At 46.5% G+C, this 19,595-nt stretch overlaps 1 protein-coding gene across 1 annotated transcript in view; it reads left to right on the top strand.

The window, feature by feature from the left end:
* The first annotated feature begins 1,423 nt into the window (after window positions 1-1,423).
* The window catches only part of TACR3 (tachykinin receptor 3), a 35,211-nt gene continuing 17,039 nt past the window's right edge, over window positions 1,424-19,595 (top strand). Inside the window, exons 1-3 of the mRNA XM_079990286.1 lie at window positions 1,424-2,337; window positions 12,632-12,820; window positions 13,632-13,782. Coding sequence (XP_079846412.1) covers window positions 1,877-2,337; window positions 12,632-12,820; window positions 13,632-13,782 — 801 coding nt within the window. The 5' untranslated portion in view covers window positions 1,424-1,876. The remainder of the gene's footprint in view (window positions 2,338-12,631; window positions 12,821-13,631; window positions 13,783-19,595) is intronic.

Raw genomic sequence — 19,595 nt, 5'->3', positions numbered from 1 at the left:
CACTTACTAAATCCAGAAATTATGAGTGTCTGGCGCACACAAGCTTTGGCACCCACAAACTCTTAACAATATTGTGCACTATTTTCTGTTCTGTCTTGAGTTCTATTCTTCAGTTGTACTTGGACCAGTCACCTCAGGAACGGGCAATCAAACTTCTAGCTGATAAACCTTTGTACGTTATGCATTTGGCAGCTAAATTAAATGAGGAGGGGAAGAACCATATGTGTCGCCTTGAGCTCCCCAGAGGAAAAGGTGCGATATAAATGAAATAAATAAAACACAAATAATATTTTTGCACTGACAGTCAAGGTGCTGCATTCTAACCATATCAAGAATTACAATGAATTATACATTTTAATCTAATGCTATGTTACCCATGGAGCATGGCTATTCACAGTGGCCCTGTGACTTTTCATAACAAATTTCTCCTTCAATTCATGTATTGCTTTGAAATACACGTATAAAATATAAATAAAATTCTGTATATTGTAAAGGCCTTTGGCTACATACAATAAAGTTGACTGTCTCCCACTTTGGGCAAAAGATTCCTGACTTGCAGGGGGTCAGACTAGATGGCCCTCGTGGTTCCTTCCAGCTCTGCAGTTCTATTCTATTCCGTCCTGGGATTTCAGGCATATGGTATTCAGAAGCATTACTGCCTCTGACCATGGAAACAGAGCACAGCCGTCATGTTCTTACAAGCATCTGATGAATTATGTGCTTCTCAGCATAATGAATGATGGCAGGGAATGGGAAATGGTTTAACTAATGGTTCCCCAAACTCAACACTATGGTGTTCAGCACAGAAGCAACTGGACCACTTAATCTGATTTTCTGCAATCTCAGCTCAGAAATAAGTCCCATTGATATAATTGAAACTACACCTGTGTAAAGTGAGAATAGGACTGCAGCCTCAAAGTATTATAGAGACTCCTTGATGAAACGCAGAAGGCATTTGTTTATTTGGTGTGTGTGTTTTTAAAGGACCCCTGCTCTCATCCAGGAGATTTATTTAAAGCGTTCATGAAATCACAGCATGGCCAGGGTGTTTCGGGGCCCTACAATGTACTTCAATGGAAGCTGGGCGAATACTGGAGAATATCTGCTAATGCACAGTGGATATAGAACGAAAGAACTCAGCAGTGGAGCCGTCGACAGAAGACTAAGGCACAAGCCAGAGGCACCAGGAGAGCCCCTGGAGAAGGTCCCAGGACCCAGACTCAATCCCTGGTTTCTCCGGGGAGGACTGGGAATGTCTTCCCTGGAGAGCCGCTGCCGGTCAGTGCAGACAAAACTGAGCCAAATGGACCCATGGTCTGACTTGGTATAAGGCAGCTTCCTATGTTTCCCAAACGAAGTATCACGGTCTGAGGTCATGCACCTTCTCCTCCGTATAACTCCGGAGTCTCCCATTACCTAAGCGCAGACTCCGTTTCTGCCGCCGTTCAGTCCACAGATCTGGTCCGCGGCCACTTCATCGTCGACGACCGCTTGAAGCGCACGCCGTTGGCCAAAGCTCGCCAAGGGGAGGGATCGCGCGGCGGATGGAAAGGTGGGGAGGGGGAGTGAGAGAGCTCTCCCCAGCCTATGAAGCCGAGCAGCTTCGACGCCGGATTCACAGACGCCTATAAAAGTGGCGCCGGCAGCGGAGCGCTCCCCCTTTCCAAACAGCATTCCTGAGCAACCCAGAGAAGCGCGCAAGGAGCGCACTTGGAGACGTCGCGGATCCTCAAGCGGCTTTGCCCCCCACCGCCGCGGGGCTGTTGCTTCCAGGCGCGCGCCCCTCTCTTTCCTTGCGCTTTCCTTCCCTGGCTCTCCAGGGTGGAGGGGCGCAAGGCGCGCGGTTTCTCTGCCGGGGAAGGCGCTGAGGGGTGAGATGACTTCGGTTCCAGCGGCCAACTGGAGCGGCGGCGGCGCTGGCGCGGAGCTGGGCAGCTGGAACGAGAGCGTATCCCCGACGGCCGGGAACTGGTCGGCGGCCTCGTTCCCGCTGGCGCCCGCCGCCAACTTCTCCAACCGTTTCGTGCAGCCGTCGTGGTGCATAGCGCTCTGGTCCTTGGCGTACGGCGCCGTGGTGGCCGTGGCCGTGTTCGGCAACGTGGTGGTGATCTGGATCATCCTGGCGCACAAGCGCATGAGGACGGTCACCAACTACTTTCTGGTCAACTTGGCTTTCTCCGACGCCTCCGTGGCCGCTTTCAACACGCTGGTCAATTTCATCTACGCGCTCCATGGAGACTGGTACTTCGGAGAGGCCTATTGCCGCTTCCAGAACTTCTTCCCCATCACCGCCGTCTTCGCCAGCATCTACTCCATGACTGTCATTGCGGTGGACAGGTGAGGAAGGGGCGGGCGGGAGAGGTGAGCGCGCCTCGTCGGAACCTCCGTCGCTCGCTCCGTTTGGGTGTCACTACTCAGCTCGAGTCCCCGCGAAAATCTGGTTGTCCCTCCCCCTTCCCCTCCCCCCCCCCCGCCTTTGCTCTCTTTCTCTGCGTGGTAAAGGGATTGCGATGTATATCTTACCAGCATCTTTGAAAGTTAACACAACAATTGCCCTAACTGGACCAAAAGTCGGGTGTTGTAAGCGCGCCTGGCCACGTGTTTCTAGGCTCTCCTAAGCGGGGAACTACTGGGTCTTTTTTTTCCTCCTCCCAGGATCTGATATTCGGGGGTTTACTGCGCTTGTCCATGGAGGCTCCACTTTATCTCGGCTTTTAGTCATTGTTACCTACGTGCATCACTTACCCTTTTGGCCATTCCCGGCTCCCCTCCGCCGCAGTACACACTCCCTATCAAGCTTGTGAACAGTACTAGATCAGCTATAATCCTGTAGTAAAGGTGTATTTATTTTCGCGTTTTCTTTTTTAATCCTGATTATCCCCTCCCTTTCCCGGCCCTTTTCATTAGCCTCGCTGCGTTGCTTGCCAGCCCTCCCTCGCTGCCAGAGGGTCCGCTCTGATCAGGCGATCCGATCTGCGCAAGCCGTTCAAATCTCCCTCTTCTCTGTATTCTTACGATTATGATTATTTTCGCAGCAGTCATAGGGGAAGAACCATCGCTTCAGAGACAGTGGGAGGAGTTGTTGTTTTTGCCCTGCATTTTAGAAAGCTGCATTTTAGAAAATGTGTTTTCTGTCATTGCAACTGTTGAGGTTAATTGATCGCTTCCTGCTATTTTTCTCCCTTTTTCTGTCAATGAGCTACTTGTGGCTCTGGGCGGTCTAGTGGGAGTGTCTGACTCTAGGGCGGCTGTAGAACGTTCTAACAAGCGCGCAAGTCTCCTTTGGGTACGTTCGGAGGGTTCCGCTCATGAATGAGATCGGCTCCATCGCTTTGCTTGGGTGGATGGGAGCGAGCTTGAGAGAGCCATCACCGCTTGTCTTTCATTTTGTGCTGTTGTAGGTTCAGAGAGTTGCTGCCATTTACTGCGTAAAGGACACAAACTTCGGATTCTCGGAGAGTCCGAAGCAGCAGGGCACCGATCCCTTGTTTTATTGCTTGATTTCTTTTCCTTTTTTAATGAGAGTTTTAAAAAATGAGTTCTGGAGAGCTACTCTACTTCCAAAGATGGCGAAATGCTTGGGAAACGAGCCTGCTTATTGGGCAATGAGGGGTGTGTTCTGTGCATGCTCAGAGGCAGGCTCTCCTGATTATTCCAAGAATGCCCCACGGATGGGTGTTAGAATTAATTCATTATCTGATGCAAGCAAAAACAGGCCGTGATCATTCACTAATGAGGGCATACATTCTGTGTATCATAGGAAAGCTATTTTTATTGGTCAGTATCCAACTAAAATACTTTTTTTAGCAGATCCTTGATATATTTTCAGTATTCAGTAAGTTTCTTTTTTCATGCATTTATTTATTTATTTAGCTAGTGCTCCATAACAGGCCAGTCACCTGGGTGCTATTCTTCTTTGGCCAATGAGTCATTGCTGAGCCTGCGGAGATCAGGCTAAGGTTTACCATGGTGAAAACTTTTCTCTCCTCCTCAAGGAGCCGTTATCTCCAGTCAAAACAAAAGCTCAGAAAAACCTCCTCTGCGTGGGATCAGCAATGGTACACTTGGACGAAGTGCAATAATAGCTCTTCAGATAATTGCTTGGCTGGCTTCCCGCAGGAGTTGCCCCGAGCAGCTGAACATAAAAGAGACCAAGCAGGAGACAAACAGTTGGTGTGAAACCTCAGCAAGGCAGCTTTCAACTCCAGTGGGCCATTTGGCACATGGCATGGCAGTAAACTTTGGTTCACTATTGTATAGGGCAGCCTTCTTCAACACAGTGCCCTCAAGATATTCTGGACTACAACTTCCATCAGCCTCAACCAGCATGACTAATGGTGAGGGATGTTGTAGTTCTAACATAAGAAGGATCATAGAAGGGTACCAAGAGTCATCTAGTCCAACGTCCTGCAGTGCAGAGCCCATCTAGTCCAACATCTTCTTCTCATTGTGACCAGCTACATAGATGCCTATGGGAAGCCCTGCAAGCTCCCCAATGTAGCACCATGCTCACCATGTGATTCAACTGGTATTCAGAGGCATACATCCACAGTGGAGGAAGAGCATAGTCATCATGGCTAGTGATCCTAATCATAATAACTTCGTCTTCTTTCTGAAGGACAGAGATGAGTGTGAATCCTTATTTAGCTAGAACAGTGCCATCCACATATCAGGAAGCTTGGGGAAGGACAAAATAAATTTAGGAGTGTGGGAAATACCCTAAGGAGAGAGAGAGTAAAAAAATGCTCAGCCCAATGAGGACTGGGCATGCTCAGTGGGCCCAGAAAAGTGGGACATAATGGAGTATCCGGGGAGAGGGCATGGGAAAATGGGACCATGAACAGGAACACTCCACACTGCAACCTTTCCTTGGAGGTCCCAAATAACTTATTGTTTGTGATGCCCAGACAGAGACTTGCAAACACAATATATGAATATAAATGTCCATAGGTTTTTTTCTCGCATTTTGTGGCCTTTGATGCTCACTGTTTACATGTTCTCTTCAGTATGTGTATGAACGTGTGTGTGTGTCTAAATATATAATGTGTGTACACATTCTGCCAACTAACTTAATGCATCTGATGAAATGTTCTGTTGCCCATGAAAACATCATAAAACCACAGGGCTCTTTGCTGATTTGACTGCAACTGGCTAACATGGTTCCCACAGGCAATTTGGGTGGATTTTGTGGCACAGGTTAGGTTGCTGTCAGTCCACATATTGCACACTGCTTACAGATGATTGTAATTGAGTAGATTATAAATGGTCGGAAATAAATAAATATTATTCTAAAGGTGGGAAGGAGTTGTCCTAGGTTGATTCTCACATGTCTAGCAGATTGCTTCTTCCTTGAACTGCATATAGTAGTCACCAGTGGCGTAGCGTGGGGGGTGCAGGGGGGCTGCATCTGGGGGTTAGGGTTAGGGGGTGCAAATTACTTGCCTTGCCCCGGGTGCTGACAACCCACGCTACGCCACTGGTAGTCACTCCCTGGTGCAGCAACCAAGGCATATGATCTAAAGGCACGCCCACACTTTCGCTTGACCTCTGTTTTTATTGTATTGTGTACTGATTAACTCCCCCAGGTCCTGTAGCTTTTCTTGGTGTTCTGCTGCTGTGCCTTGCAAAAGGTGGGTCTCACCTGCTGAATCAGATCTGATCAGATGCGCAGGAACTCTGAAGAGAGATTTTGCTTAACTGAGCTTCAGTTCAGCGAGTCAGATTGAGTCAGTGTGGTGTAGTGGTTAAGAGCGGTAGTCTCGTAATCTGGTGAACCTGGTTCGCGTCTCCGCTCCTCCACATGCAGCTGCTGGGTGACCTTGGGCCAGTCACGCTTCTCTGAAGTCTCTCAGCCCCACTCACCTCACAGAGTGTTTGTTGTGGGGGAGGAAGGGAAAGGAGAATGTTAGCCGCTTTGAGACTCCTTAGGGTAGTGATAAAGCGGGATATCAAATCCAAACTCTTCTTCTTCTTCTTCGTCTTCTTTTCTCAAGGCACAGAGACAGAACAAGAAAAACTCTCAGACCCAAGGGAATTAATTAGTAGACAATACAATCAAAATACAGATGAAGTGAAAGTAATTCATTTTGTAAATCTTAGCCACTAGCACAGATGGATTAGAATCCTGATAATCCCAGATTTCATTTTTAAAAATGTGGGGGTGGGGGATGGGTCTTCATGCCTGTTTAAAAGGAGTGAGGGATGGTGTTTGCCAGTTCTCACATAGGACTGAATTCCACAACTGCAAGAGACTGAGAAAATCTGTGCTATATATCTCCCCTCTGTGATTTGGCATCTATCAAGCTCATAAGTGATTTGCAAAGCATCTAAATGTGATCCTCTGTCTTCTGATGATTCATTTGCATTAGGAAACTAAAGCAGCTATAGCTTTCTTGTTTTTGGTCATAACTGCATGAAATTTGAAGAAGTGGTAGCCTCCCAAGAGGAGAGAAACCTTGCCAAGTTTCAGACAAGTAGCTTAGCGCCAATGTTTTATTGTGATAGCCACCGTTAATGTTTGATTTCCCCCCCCCCCCATTCAGGCACTGTGATTGCAGAGTGTTTGGTGAGATTCTAGCTGTGGGTTGGAAGCTAGAGTTGTACATGAGCAAAGTCCTATTCTCCTCACACTGACATTCATGTTAAATGGTGTTGTAATTAATAATTAATTACAATTAATTAAATTTATTAATGATTACTAATTACAACACTTTGGAGACAGGCTACCGGGGCTTTCTTACAGAGTGTTTTTCAGCTCTGGAGCACTCTGGAGTGCTTCAAATCATTCTGGGTGGGCCTGACTTGCTCCAGAGCAATCCACAACTGATTTGGTTGAATTGACTGCAAAGTCCTAGCATTTATTGGAACCCACAGAACAGATGGCTGTGTTTGCTTGTGGTGTGTGTGTGTGTGTGTGGCTTCACAAAAGTTTCTCCCATTTGCAATGTGCCCCCAAAGGTTGGTGGCCTCAGCTTTAATGGTGTTCCAAAATACACTGCCTGCTTCTCCTATCTAGGAGATTGAATCAGTCCCCCGCCCTGTCTCTTCCCACCACCTAACCTTGACTAGATGAAACCATAGGTTCAAACTAGCTTTTCAAATGCTATGTGTTGTTATGCAAGATCTTCTTTTCATTACAGTAGCAAATGAAGCAATCTTTCTGTTTTTCCTACTTCACAAAAAGCCTGAGAAGCTTAATTGAGTTGGAGTCAATAGCACACTGTGATCACTATGAAAAATGCTAAGTATTTTTTTTATTACTGCTGTTATTTTGCAAGCAGCTCATTTCCCCATATCCCGGACATCCACGAAGCTTGGAGTATGGCATTAATATTTATCAGCAATAATTGCCACTTACTTTTCCCCCACAAAAGCCACTGAAAGGAGCAAAATGTTATGAAGGATTAAATTGACAGTTTGTTCATGTATTAATAGCAATATGAGGACATGGTGCACAGGGTATCAAAATTCTTCTGCAAATGAATCTGTTTTCCTTATGAGTGGGAGCTTAATGTTTCTGGCATCAAAGCAAAAAGAACATGGCTAAAAGCCATATGGATCACCATGGCCAAAATGGATCAGGAAAAGGTCCTGAGCAAGATCCATTGAAATGGAAGATGGATATATGTCACTTTGTGCAATGCCAGTTGCAGGTTTCAAGGGGTACCCTCCTACTAGACCCATTCCTGAATCTGTAGGACATCCTGGAGGTGGGGTTGGAGGGTCAAGACTCCATGCATCAGCACTGGTGACCACATGCTTGAGGTGGTAGACAATTTTGTCTACCTGGGTTCCACCATAACCAGCATCCCTTCCACCAATAGTGACCTGAACAAGTGTATTGGCAAGGCAGCTACAGCAATGGCTCGCCTCTCCAAAACAGTATGGGAGAATGTGATGCTAACATGTAATACAGTGGTACCTTGGGTTTGTGGGAATGTTCTGGGGTGCAGGAGAGGATATATTGACTAATTGTATCCTTATCCAACTTGTGCTAACAAGTTCCCAAAATATCAGCAGAGTTTATAGACATTCCCCTTTAAGTTCGCAACGGTAACGCAGCACAGGTTCGCTAGAACCTCTATAATAATTACTCTGGTAATTTCCCCTTTTGTTCCCTCTTAAAATACAAGACACGACACAGTCTTTATAAAAGTATAAAAGAGTTTACTCACGTTCTGTTCACAATATGATCCCAGAAGACAGACAGCTTAAAAAAGGTAAAATACACTCAGAATCTATCTTATAGGAAGATAGTACTGTCCTCTCTTGGCTGAGAGCCAAGAGGGCATGTTGCTCCTTCAGAAGATGAAGATATGAGAGAGAGAGATGGCTGCCTGCCCTGTGCTTTTATCATTTACCTGCACAGGTGAGGCCACACCCACCTCTGGTCACATGCGGAGGAAGTCCGTCCCCAGGAAGTTTACCTACTTGCTAGACAGACATCCCTCCCCATGTTCTAACATGTACACTCTAGGAATGTTGTCACTGACTGCTCCTGTGTTTACATCCCACAGGGTTAAGAACTTAATTTGTTTTGGAGGTCCATTCTTAACCTGAAACTGTTCTTAACCTGAGGTACCACTTTAGCTAATGGGGCCTCCCGCTGCCGCCACGCGATTTCTGTTCTCATCCTGAAACAAAGTTCTTAACCCAAGGTACTATTTCTGGGTTAGCAGAGTCTGTAACCTGAAGCATCTGTAATCTGAAGCATCTGTAACCCGAGGTACCACTGTATCAAGGTGAAGATCTACCAGGCTTGCATGTTGAGCACGCTGCTTTATAGAAGTGGGTCATGGGGCAACTTATAACTGCCAGGAGCAATGCCTCAACACTTTCCACATGTGCTGTGTCAGGAAGCTTTTGGGCATCACATGGCAGGCCAGAGTCTCAAATAAAGATGTCATCTCCCAAACAAACATTCCCAGCACGTTCACACTCCTGTCTCGGCAACATCTTTTCTGGTTTGGTCATGTCCACAAAAATGGAAGATGGAAGGATCTCCAAGGACATGCTCTATGGGGAGCTGGCTTCAGGCACTGGGCTCATTGGCAGACCAACTCTGCACTGCAAAGAGGTCTGCAAACATGACATGATGGCTGGCAAGATCAACCCCACTGTGTGGGAATCCCTCGCAGATGACTGCAGGGCCTGGAGACAGACATCCGTAACAGTGACCAGAGGAGGAATAACTGCTGGGAGGAGCGGAGAGAGAAGAAACGCCATGGTGCATCTGCAGCAGCTAAACAGGATGCCTTCATCTGCCCCAGCTGCAACAAAACATATCTCTCCCATATCAGTCTCTACAGCCACAGCAGGCACTGTAAACTTTGGTCTGATTCAGCAGTAAAGCACAGGTTTTTGCAGGGAAAGGCTGCAGGGCAAATGGAGGCATGGATGGACCCTGCATCAGCCCTACATTGACTAGCAGCAGCTCCCCAGGATAGCATGCAGAAGACCTTCCCAGTCCTATCCTAAGATGCCAAAGATTGAACCTGGGATGTGTTGCATGCAGAACATGTGTTCTGCTACAGGCTACTTGGTGGGCAGAGGGGGTTGCCCATGCATTTTTCTTCCAGATTTTTCTACTTCCTATACCTAAGTTAATGTTCATTTTTTCCCTGAAATGACATCCAAGCCTCTTACACTTGCACAGTTTTATGTCCTGTGGGTATGCTGGGACTGAAACAATGTAATTTCACAGATGTTCTTGATCTTTATATTGCTAAAACTGTGGGAAACCTGAGCTGATTATTTCTCGTGGGTTTCCATAGAAAGTCATTGTCTTACAGTGTTTTCTGCAAATGATATTTCCAAAGAGATGGGTACTAAAAGATTATCTTTCTCAAATATGCCTTCTTAAAATCTTTTTTTCACAAGACACCATTTTATGGACTATTTGTTTTATTTCCCTCCAGCGTACACACTGCAACGCACAACAAAGTTCTCCCCTGCCACTCTTTACAATAATGAGTCTGTGGAACTTTTGTTTTCAGCTACCTAATAAGAATAGGAATCTTAATTTGTGAGATTAGGTCGCTGACTGGTAGAGGCAAACAGAGATTGTGTGTGCTTGGGACATGTGTTTTCCCCACTCCTTAAATATACAGAACAACTTCCTTGAAGCATCAGCAACAGAATGTTGAAATAATCATCTATCCAATTAAAGCACACGTCCCAAATGTGTATCATCTCAATCAAACGAAATGCTTGTTCACCCATGTGTCTCAAATAACTCACTCGTGAAGTAATCAGGGCTGAAATCTTTCCTCGTTACCTGTCTTACAGCACAGTTTGCAATTCAAGGTTACTACACAAACAGATACAGTGGTACCTCGGGTTACATACGCTTCAGGTTACAGACGCTTCAGGTTACAGACTCCGCTAACCCAGAAATAGTGCTTCAGGTTAAGAACTTTGCTTCAGGATGAGAACAGAAATTGTGCTCCGGCAGCGCGGCATCAGCAGGAGGCCCCATTAGCTAAAGTGGTGCTTCAAGTTAAGAACAGTTTCAGGTTAAGTACGGACCTCCGGAATTAATTCAGTACTTCACCTGAGGTACCACTGTATGTACAAAAGTGATAATATTCCTTAGGGTAAGAAAACAGACGGGCTGCATTGCAAAAAAATAATCATAATAGCTATTTGCCTAGTGCCCTGTGATGAGCTAGAGTTGCTAGAAGTCAGCACCCTCTCATTCATTGCTCCTTCCATCTCCTGGCCAGAGAAAGAGGGAATCAGCAACCCACACCAGGTTCTCTCTTATGAGGTGGGTGCATCGTGCCTAGCAATGGAGTGAGGTGGGGTAAGTGACAGTGGATGAGTAAGAGTGAGACACAAATGTAACAATAGAAACAAGACCGGAAAAGGCTTCCCAGAGGATTGCAGGTAGCTTCCTTACACCAGGTGAGAGACCCATCTAGCTCATCTTGTCCATCCTGAGTGAAAGGTGTTTTCCAGGGTCTTGGGCTGAGGTGATGGAAACGGACCCATCACCTGAACCCCTTTTAACTGGAGATGCTAGGAATTGAACTGGCAACCCTCCACCTGCAAAGCATGGGCTACATTCCCTCCTCTGGAGAAACACAGACCCCATTGGAAGCTGTTCAACATCTTTTCCAGGACTGATACTTTGGACCAATTGGACAAATTTCCAATGAATGGGCAAGACTTGGTCCAAGTTCCAACTGTACCAGCATTGCAAACTGGTAAAAAGGTAATGGTAAAGGGACCCCTGACCATTAGGTTCAGTCGTGGCCGACTCTGGAGTTGCGGTGCTCATCTCAATTTATTGGCCGAGGGAGCCGGCATACAGCTTCTGGATCATGTGGCCAGCATGACTAACACCATTTACCTTCCCGCCAAAGCGGTACCTATTTATCTACTTGCACTTTGACGTGCTTTCGAACTGCTAGGTTTGCAGGAGCAGGGACCGAACAATGGGAGCTCACCCCATCACGGGGATTCGAACCGCGACCTTCTTATTGACAAGTCCTAGGCTCTGTGGTTTAACCCAGCGTAGGTTTCCCTTAATTTAACTGTATAAAAATCTGAAATTTTGTTCACCTCATCTTTTTTTAAAAAAATGTCCCAGTAGATTCTAGATTGGACATTGAATAGACATTCAGCTCTGTTAGAGTTTGATCAGGGTAATAGCTGTTTATGATACAATTCTCTGGCAAGTCTAGCCAGATAGGCGGGCACTTGCGATTGCAAACACAGAACCAATTACCATCCTTTGAACTATCATGATCTACCCCATATATATTTACAAGGTAGTATGGAGAATAATACAGCTTGTTCCATCGCTTAGATTTAGTGCCCCACCAACATCAGTTCTGCTGTCAACAGCAACGTAGACAAGAGCGAATGCACAAAAGGGCCTTGATGCTTTATGAACATCATAAAAAATGATACATAAAAACACTAAAACGAACTGGAATAAAAATCTGCCTGTTGTGCAAATGTTCAGAGGTAATGAAAAAAAAGGAAGAAAGGCATCTTGATCTTGAAATAGCAAAGGGGGAAGTTACCATGTGAAGCCAAAAGAAAAGAAGAAAAGAATGTTAAGAAAAGAACTTCCCTCTTCCCAGGAACCTCTAGTAATTGTATGGGCATTGGTACACCCACTGTGCATTGGTGGGTGTGATTTGAGCCATCTTCTGCCTCCATTACTTTTTTTGTGAGAGAGGGGTGATTACATGAGTCAAGCATATACACATACATTCCAATGAATAGAGCAGCTGTGTGACACATGACCCTATGGACATGTCTGTAGGAAGCATGTTGAGGCTTCTGCTGAGTCAAGAGGATCCAGTCCCAGGCAATGTCAAGGCAAGACATAATCACTCCTCTGCAGGGGAAACGGAAAGATGAAAGGCCTCAACAATGAATCAAATGAGCGACTTACTGGGCAGTTCCTCTGTGGGTTATTACTTTGGGATCATGGGAGCCTTCAGTTATTTATCTTCTGCCTTGCGGCACTGTAGCCATCCTATTGCCCAACCACTGAGGAGTGGTGAGAGACGTTACAAAAGAGTCATTTTCATTTCCTGCATTGTATTGTATGAAAGAGAAAGCATTCAAACCATTCCTGATTTTGTAACGTTTTCTGCCAATTTTGTTTCCACAGATATATGGCCATTATTGACCCCTTGAAACCTAGATTGTCTGCCACAGCTACGAAAGTGGTAATTGCAAGCATATGGATTCTGGCGTTCCTGCTTGCCTTGCCACAGTGCCTCTTTTCCAAGACGAATGTGATGCCCGCAAGGACTTTGTGCTACGTTTCGTGGCCAGGCGGCATGAAACAGCGATTTACGTAAGTCGCGCTTTAAATGGCAATGCGCTTTTGCATGCTTTGCTGTTGTTGTGTGGGCCTCCTAAGAGCATAGCCTATTGTGCTGGACCAAAGCAAAGATTGTGTAGCTCGTAGCTTGAATTAATAGTGAAAGTCCTTAGTGGAGAGGTGGAGGTAAAGGAGGAAAATGAGCGGCCTTCCTTCATCATTTCTGTTGCCATGGATGCAGTGTCAGCTAGGAAGTTGGCTCCAGAAACCACAGGCCCTCATCAGAAGACCTCGGGTGTCAAGAAGGAGCTCCTATAGGATCAAACATATCCTTAGATCATAGGTGGGCAAACAGTTGCTCTAGGTCCATATACAACCCTGGGCAGCCCTTAGCCACATTTCAACAGCTCTGGAAGCTCAGACCTCTGACAAGAGTAATCTGTTCCTGGCAGCCTTATGAGAAGGTGCAGAGAAAGTGCTTCAGGTGTGCTTTAAAGGTATTGCCTCTGACTAAGGAAAAGGAAGCTAACAGCCTCCCTAGGAAGGTAGGCATGGCTAAGGGCAGACCAAGGTTGGTGGTGCAGTGCCCCATTCACCCAAATGGACCAACCTCCCCTATCTTGGATGGAAGTTCTTTTCCCTTTCTTGTTCCCTTCACACAAGATGAAGGGATGTTGTGTGTGAAAAAGAAATTAGTATACTATTCCTTATGTTGAATGGGCACACTGCCCACGTTTCCCTATCTTTCAAATGAAGCCTGGTTGTTTTACCAAGACAACCAGATGCTTAACTTCTGAAGGGTCCTTCTCCAAGAATGCATCAGTTCAGTGCTGCTCTCTTGCAGGTACCACGTCATTGTGATCGCCCTTGTCTATTGTTTCCCACTGCTTGTCATGGGTATCACTTACACAATCGTTGGAATTACCCTTTGGGGCGGAGAGATCCCTGGCGATACATCTGACAAATATCATGAGCAGCTGAAAGCCAAGAGGAAGGTAATGTACCACTAATTCTTGCTTAGTTAGTACAGGATTAATTCCTGTAGCTTTATGGTTGTGATTACCTGTTTTGTAATGCACATTCCAATGGTGCAGACAGCACAGTAGGCGTGAGGTCATGGAGTACAGGAGAAGCATCCATCTTCAGGCCAAAGGGCTGAAACTCTCCTTCTCTCCAAAGGAAGTGGGAGCATAGAAGAGGTGGTCAGGACACTGAGGCCCAGAAACTCTCAGCTCTCCTTGGTGTGACGACCGATGTGCATCGCTGCCTTGCTGCTCCAAGGACCAGCACAGGACAGTGATAGCAAATGAATGGCTTTTGCACTGCCTCGTCCTTTTGCCCTTGGGATATTTAATAATGCAAAACATGTGATGGGATGGCTCCATGTTGTGGGTTTCCTATTTCCTTCGTTCTGCTTCTCTGTGTTGGCTGCTGCTTGGAGGAATGGGAAACATAGAGAGGAAGGCTGTGTACATGCCATGTGTTTAAAAGCACCTTTTAAAGCCCAACAGCTGTGCCACAGCATTCTAAACTAGCCACAGTTTCTGGACCAGCCTCCAAGGCCTTGATATTATCAGTGCATGGATCATTGTAGATAAATGGTCTCTGTCCAGTTGGTGTGTCACATTTATAGGTACCTTAAGCCCTACGCTGGTAAGTGGGAAAGTAGGAGATGATAGATATATAGATAGATAGATGATAGATAGATAGATAGATAGATAGATAGATAGATAGATAGATAGATAGATAGATGAATGGATAGATGGATAGATATAGATAGATGATAGATGAATGGATAGATGGATAGATGGATAGATAGATAGATAGATAGATATAGATAGATAGATAGATAGATAGATAGATGATAGATGAATGGATAGAGATAGATGATATAGATGATGATGATAGATAGATGATAGATAGATAGATAGATAGATAGATAGATCATAGATAGATAGATAGATAGATAGATAGATAGATGATAGATATAGTTAGTTAGATGGATGGATGGATAGATGGATGGATGGATGGATAGATGAAAGATAGATAGATAGATAGATAGATAGATAGATAGATAGATAGATAGATAGATATAGATAGATGATAGATAGATAGATGATAGATATAGATAGATGATAGATGATAGATGATAGATAGATAGATAGATAGATAGATGATAGATAGATAGATAGATAGATAGATAGATAGATAGATAGATAGATGATACGTGTGTGTGTGTGTGTGTGTGTGTGTGTGTGTGTGTTTATACTTATAGCTAACTGAACAGCCTGGCTCTAATAAATCCACTATGATAACAGGATGTCAGTATCCTGTCTTCTCTGCTGTCAGTTCTGACTTCGCTATGGCTTAAAAAAAATATTCTAAGCACTAATGAAAGAGCTCCCAGTGGCCTTGGTTAAAATGATGATGCCATTTATCAACCTGACTTTCATCCATGACATTAATGAAGTCCTGCTTCTCCCTGATTGAGCGGGTGCTGCCTTTTGCATAATGTATGGCCTGAAATGTTTGGCTGATGAGTTTCCCACCTCCTTTTTATTTTTTCAGTCACACTGGAAGGAACCATGGCACTTTCAATTTCAGGTGTGACTGTTAGCATCTTTTGTTATTGCACAGGCATTTGAGGACCGGCTAGAGGACAGTGTGTGCCTGTTCTCGGGGGGAATCTGTAAAAACATACAGTATCTGCCTCTCCGTCTTTTTGTTTTAATAAAAATATTCTAGAGGACTGCTGCGCTCTGCTGCCTAGAAGGACTCTCCTGTATGAGTGTCTGAGGGCCCTGCTCCTTCCTGCCACTCACCATCTGGCCTGGGGCGGGGCCTGAAGCCTCACAGAGACTGCTGTGCTCTGCTGCCCAGGAGGACTCTCCTGTGTGAGTGTCTGAGGGCCCTGCTCCTTCCTGCCACTTACCACCTGGCCCAGGGCAGGGCCTGACGGGCCTCACTAGGACAGTTGCTGTTACTGCTGGAGGGGTGCAGAGTGCTTTTAAAATGTTTTTAAAATTTTCTTTTGAATTTTTTGTATGTGGGGGGGTGGGAGTGGGATGGATGTTTATTGGGCCTGGGAATTTGTTTGATTTTATGTTTTTGTAATTTTTTTTGTTTTTTGTTTGTATTGTTTTATTTGTGTTTTTTTAAAGGTGTTATTTTGTTCTTAAGTGGAGGGGTCAGGGCTGCTGGGGAGTAGGTCCCAGCCAACAAAATGGCTGGGGCATGTTCCACAGGGGGGAATGCACTGGGACAACCGATCTCAGTGATCACGGGTAGGAGGAGGAGTTACGCTAAGACCAGACCATGTCATTACAGAGGAGGCAGGTTTAGTCGTTGTCTGAGGACTATCCCTGCCTCCAGGTCTGGTTCTGACCGGATGGATACTAGAATCAGCAAGGGATACCCACATGACCTGAAAGTGTTGCTGTGCAATGCCAGGTCAATGATTCATAAGACCACTGCCATCCATGACTTGATCATGGATGGAGGACTTGACCTGGCATGTGTAACAGAGACCTGGTTGGAGGAAGCAGATGGGCCTGTCCTTGCCGCTGCTTGTCCACCAGGTTTCTCTTACGCACAGCAACCCAGGTCATGTGGGCGGGGAGGGGGGCCTGCAGTGATTTTTAGGAAGTCATTAGTTTGCACCAGGCGTCCTATTGGCAAGACCCAGTTTTCCGAGTGCATGTTCTGGAAGTTGGGCAATAGGGGCAGTACAGGATTCCTTTTGGTGTACCGACCTCCCTGCTGCACCAAGGATTCCCTGCCCGAGCTGCTTCAGGTCGTGGCGGATGTTCTTCTGGAGACACCGAGCTTGGTCATCCTAGGGGATTTTAACATCCATGCCGACACGACCTTACAAGGGGCTGCTTGGGACTTCGTGGAAAGCATGGCCTCCATGGGGCTGTCCCTGAATAAGTCTGGCCCAACCCATAGCCGCGGACATGCCTTGGACCTGGTGTTTACCTCTATGGATGTTGGTGATCTGACACTAAGTAAAAGTGAAACAAAAGAAGTGCCATGGTCAGATCACTTCCTGGTGCAACTGGACTTCTCTGCGACCCATCCCCTCTGCAGGGAGGTGGGACCGATTCGGATGGTCCGCCCCCGCCACTTAATGGAACCAAATGGTTTCCAGAGAGTGGTACGGGATGCTTTATCCCATGTTGATGGCCTTTCAGCTGATTCCCTGGTGGCCCGCTGGAATGTGGAGTTAACCAGGGCTATTGACTGTTTGGCTCCGAAGCGCCCTCTCCGATTGCATGGAGCCCGGAGAGCCCCGTGGTTTTCCACGGATCTGAGGGAAATGAAACAATCGTTGAGACAGCTAGAGCGCCAGTGGCGGATAACTCATTCCGAATCTGACCGGACACAGGTTAGGGCTTGACGTCGAGCCTACCAAGTGGCGATAGCAGAAAACAGCAGCAGGAGACTTTTTCAGGTGGTTCACAATTTAGTGGAACCACCTGCGACATCGGGGCCCAGTACGGGCCACATGATCTCCTGCAATGATTTTGCAAAGTTTTTTGCAGATAAAATCGCTCAGATTCGGGAAGAAGTAAACTCCACTGTGGGAGCAGGGCCAGGGCGGGAGAGTGCTAGAGTCCTGTCTAGTCAAGCTGTGTGGGATCAATTCCAATCTGTTACCTCCGAGGATGTGGACAGGCTGCTTGGACGAGTGAAGCCAACCACCTGTCTCCTGGATCCTTGCCCATCCTGGCTTATAAAAGCTAGCCGGGAAGGACTGGGCGATGGGCTTCGTGGGGTGGTGAATGCTTCCCTCCGTGAGGGAGCCTTCCCAGACCCAATGAAAGAGGTGGTTATTAAACCGCTTCTTAAAAAACCATCTTTAGATGCGGCCACGATGGCCAATTATCGCCCAGTCTCAAATCTTCCATTCTTGGGCAAGATGATTGAGCGAGTGGTTGCTGAACAACTCCAGGCACGCCTGGAAGAAGCGGACCATTTGGATCCCTTCCAGTCGGGATTCAGGCCTCATCATGGGACTGAAACTGCCTTGGTCGCACTGGTTGATGATCTCCGGCGGCCTAGGGACAAAGGTGAGACCTGTTTCCTAGTTCTGCTGGATCTCTCAGCGGCGTTTGATACCATCGACCATAACATCCTTCTGGACCGTCTTGAGAGGCTAGGAGCTGGGGGCACTGTCATACAGTGGTTCCGCTCCTTCCTCCTGGGCCGTGTTCAGAAAGTGGTGGTGGGGGATGAGTGTTCAGACCCCTGGGCTCTCACTTGTGGGGTGCCTCAGGGTTCTGTCCTCTCCCCCATGCTTTTCAACATTTACATGCAGCCACTGGGAGAGATCATCAGGAGGTTTGGGCTGGGTGTTCATCAGTATGCGGATGATACCCAGCTCTAGCTCTCTTTTAAATCAGAACCAGTGAAGGCAGTGAATGTCCTGTGTGAGTGTCTGGAAGCAGTTGGAGGATGGGCGGGGTACAAATAATAAATTATTATTATTATTATTATTATTATTATTATTATTATTATTACCAGCTGTCAACATCGGAGATGAGGGAGAATACAATCTAAAATAAATAAAAGACGTGTGGCTTGGATTGGCTGTATCTGAGTTACTGGCATCTCTATAGAAGGTTCTGGAGCGAGTGGTCACAGACCAGATCCAGGTGCTCTTGGAAGAAGCTGATTTTATGGATTCATTTCAATCAGGATTTAGGCCTGGTTTTGCCATAGAAACTGCCTTGGTCGTTCTGTATGATGACCTCTGTCAAGAGAGAGACAAGGGAAACATTTCCCTGTTAATTCTTTTCAACCTCTCAGCGGCTTTTGATACCATCAACCATGGTATCCTTCTGGAGCAACTCTCCAAACTAGGAGTGAGTGGCACTGCTTTGCAGTGGTTCCAGTCCTACTTGTATGGTCACTCCCAGAGGGTGTTACTTGGGGAGTGCTTTTCAGCCCCATGGAACCTTCAGTGTGGGGTTACACAGGGCTCAATTCTATCCCCTACATTGTTTAACATCTACATGAAACTGCTGGGTGGGGTTATCCGGAAGTTTGGAGTATGTTGTCAGCAGTATGCTGATGACACTCAGCTCTATTTCTCCTTTACATCGGCAGGTGAGGCAGCAGAAGTTCTGGACCAGTGTCTTGCCTCAGTAATTGACTGGATGAGAGCCAACAAACTGAAACTCAATCCAGATAAGACTGAGGGTGGGTTAGTGGGTGGCTTCCGAAACCGGATGGGTGGGAGATCGCCTGCTTTTGATGGGGTTACACTTTCTCTGAAGGAGCAGGTCTGTAGCTTGGGGGTACTCCTGGATCCTTTGCTATTACTTGAGGCTCAGGTGGCCTCAGTGGCCCGGAGTGCCTTCCAGCAGCTTCAACTAGTGGCCTAGCTACACCCCTATTTGGACAGGGATAGCCTAACTACTGTTGTCTATGCTTACCAGATGCAATGTGTTATACATAGGACTGCCTTTGAAGTCAGTTCGGAAACTTCAGCTGTTGCAGAATTCAGTGGCCAGGTTGCTCACCAGAGCAAGACGGTTTGAGCGTATTACACCGATCTTGGTCCAACAGCACTGGCTACCAATTAGTTTCCGGGCCCAGTTCAAAGTGCTGGTTTTGACCTATAAAGCCTTAAACGGCTCAGGACCACAATACCTCAAGGACTGCCTCTTCCCATATGAACCCACCCAGACCCTGAGATCATCTTCTGAGGCCCTCCTTCGTGTGCCTCCTTCTCAAAAGGTCCAAAGGGTGGCAACACAAGAATGGGCCTTCTCTGCAGTTGCTCCCCATCTGTGGAAGTTCA

This window comes from Podarcis cretensis (assembly GCF_951804945.1).
Source record: "Podarcis cretensis genome assembly, chromosome: 9".
Classification (NCBI taxonomy): domain Eukaryota; kingdom Metazoa; phylum Chordata; class Lepidosauria; order Squamata; family Lacertidae; genus Podarcis; species Podarcis cretensis.
Note: the sequence above shows the minus strand (reverse complement) of the source record. Positions and strands in the feature narration are given on the sequence as shown.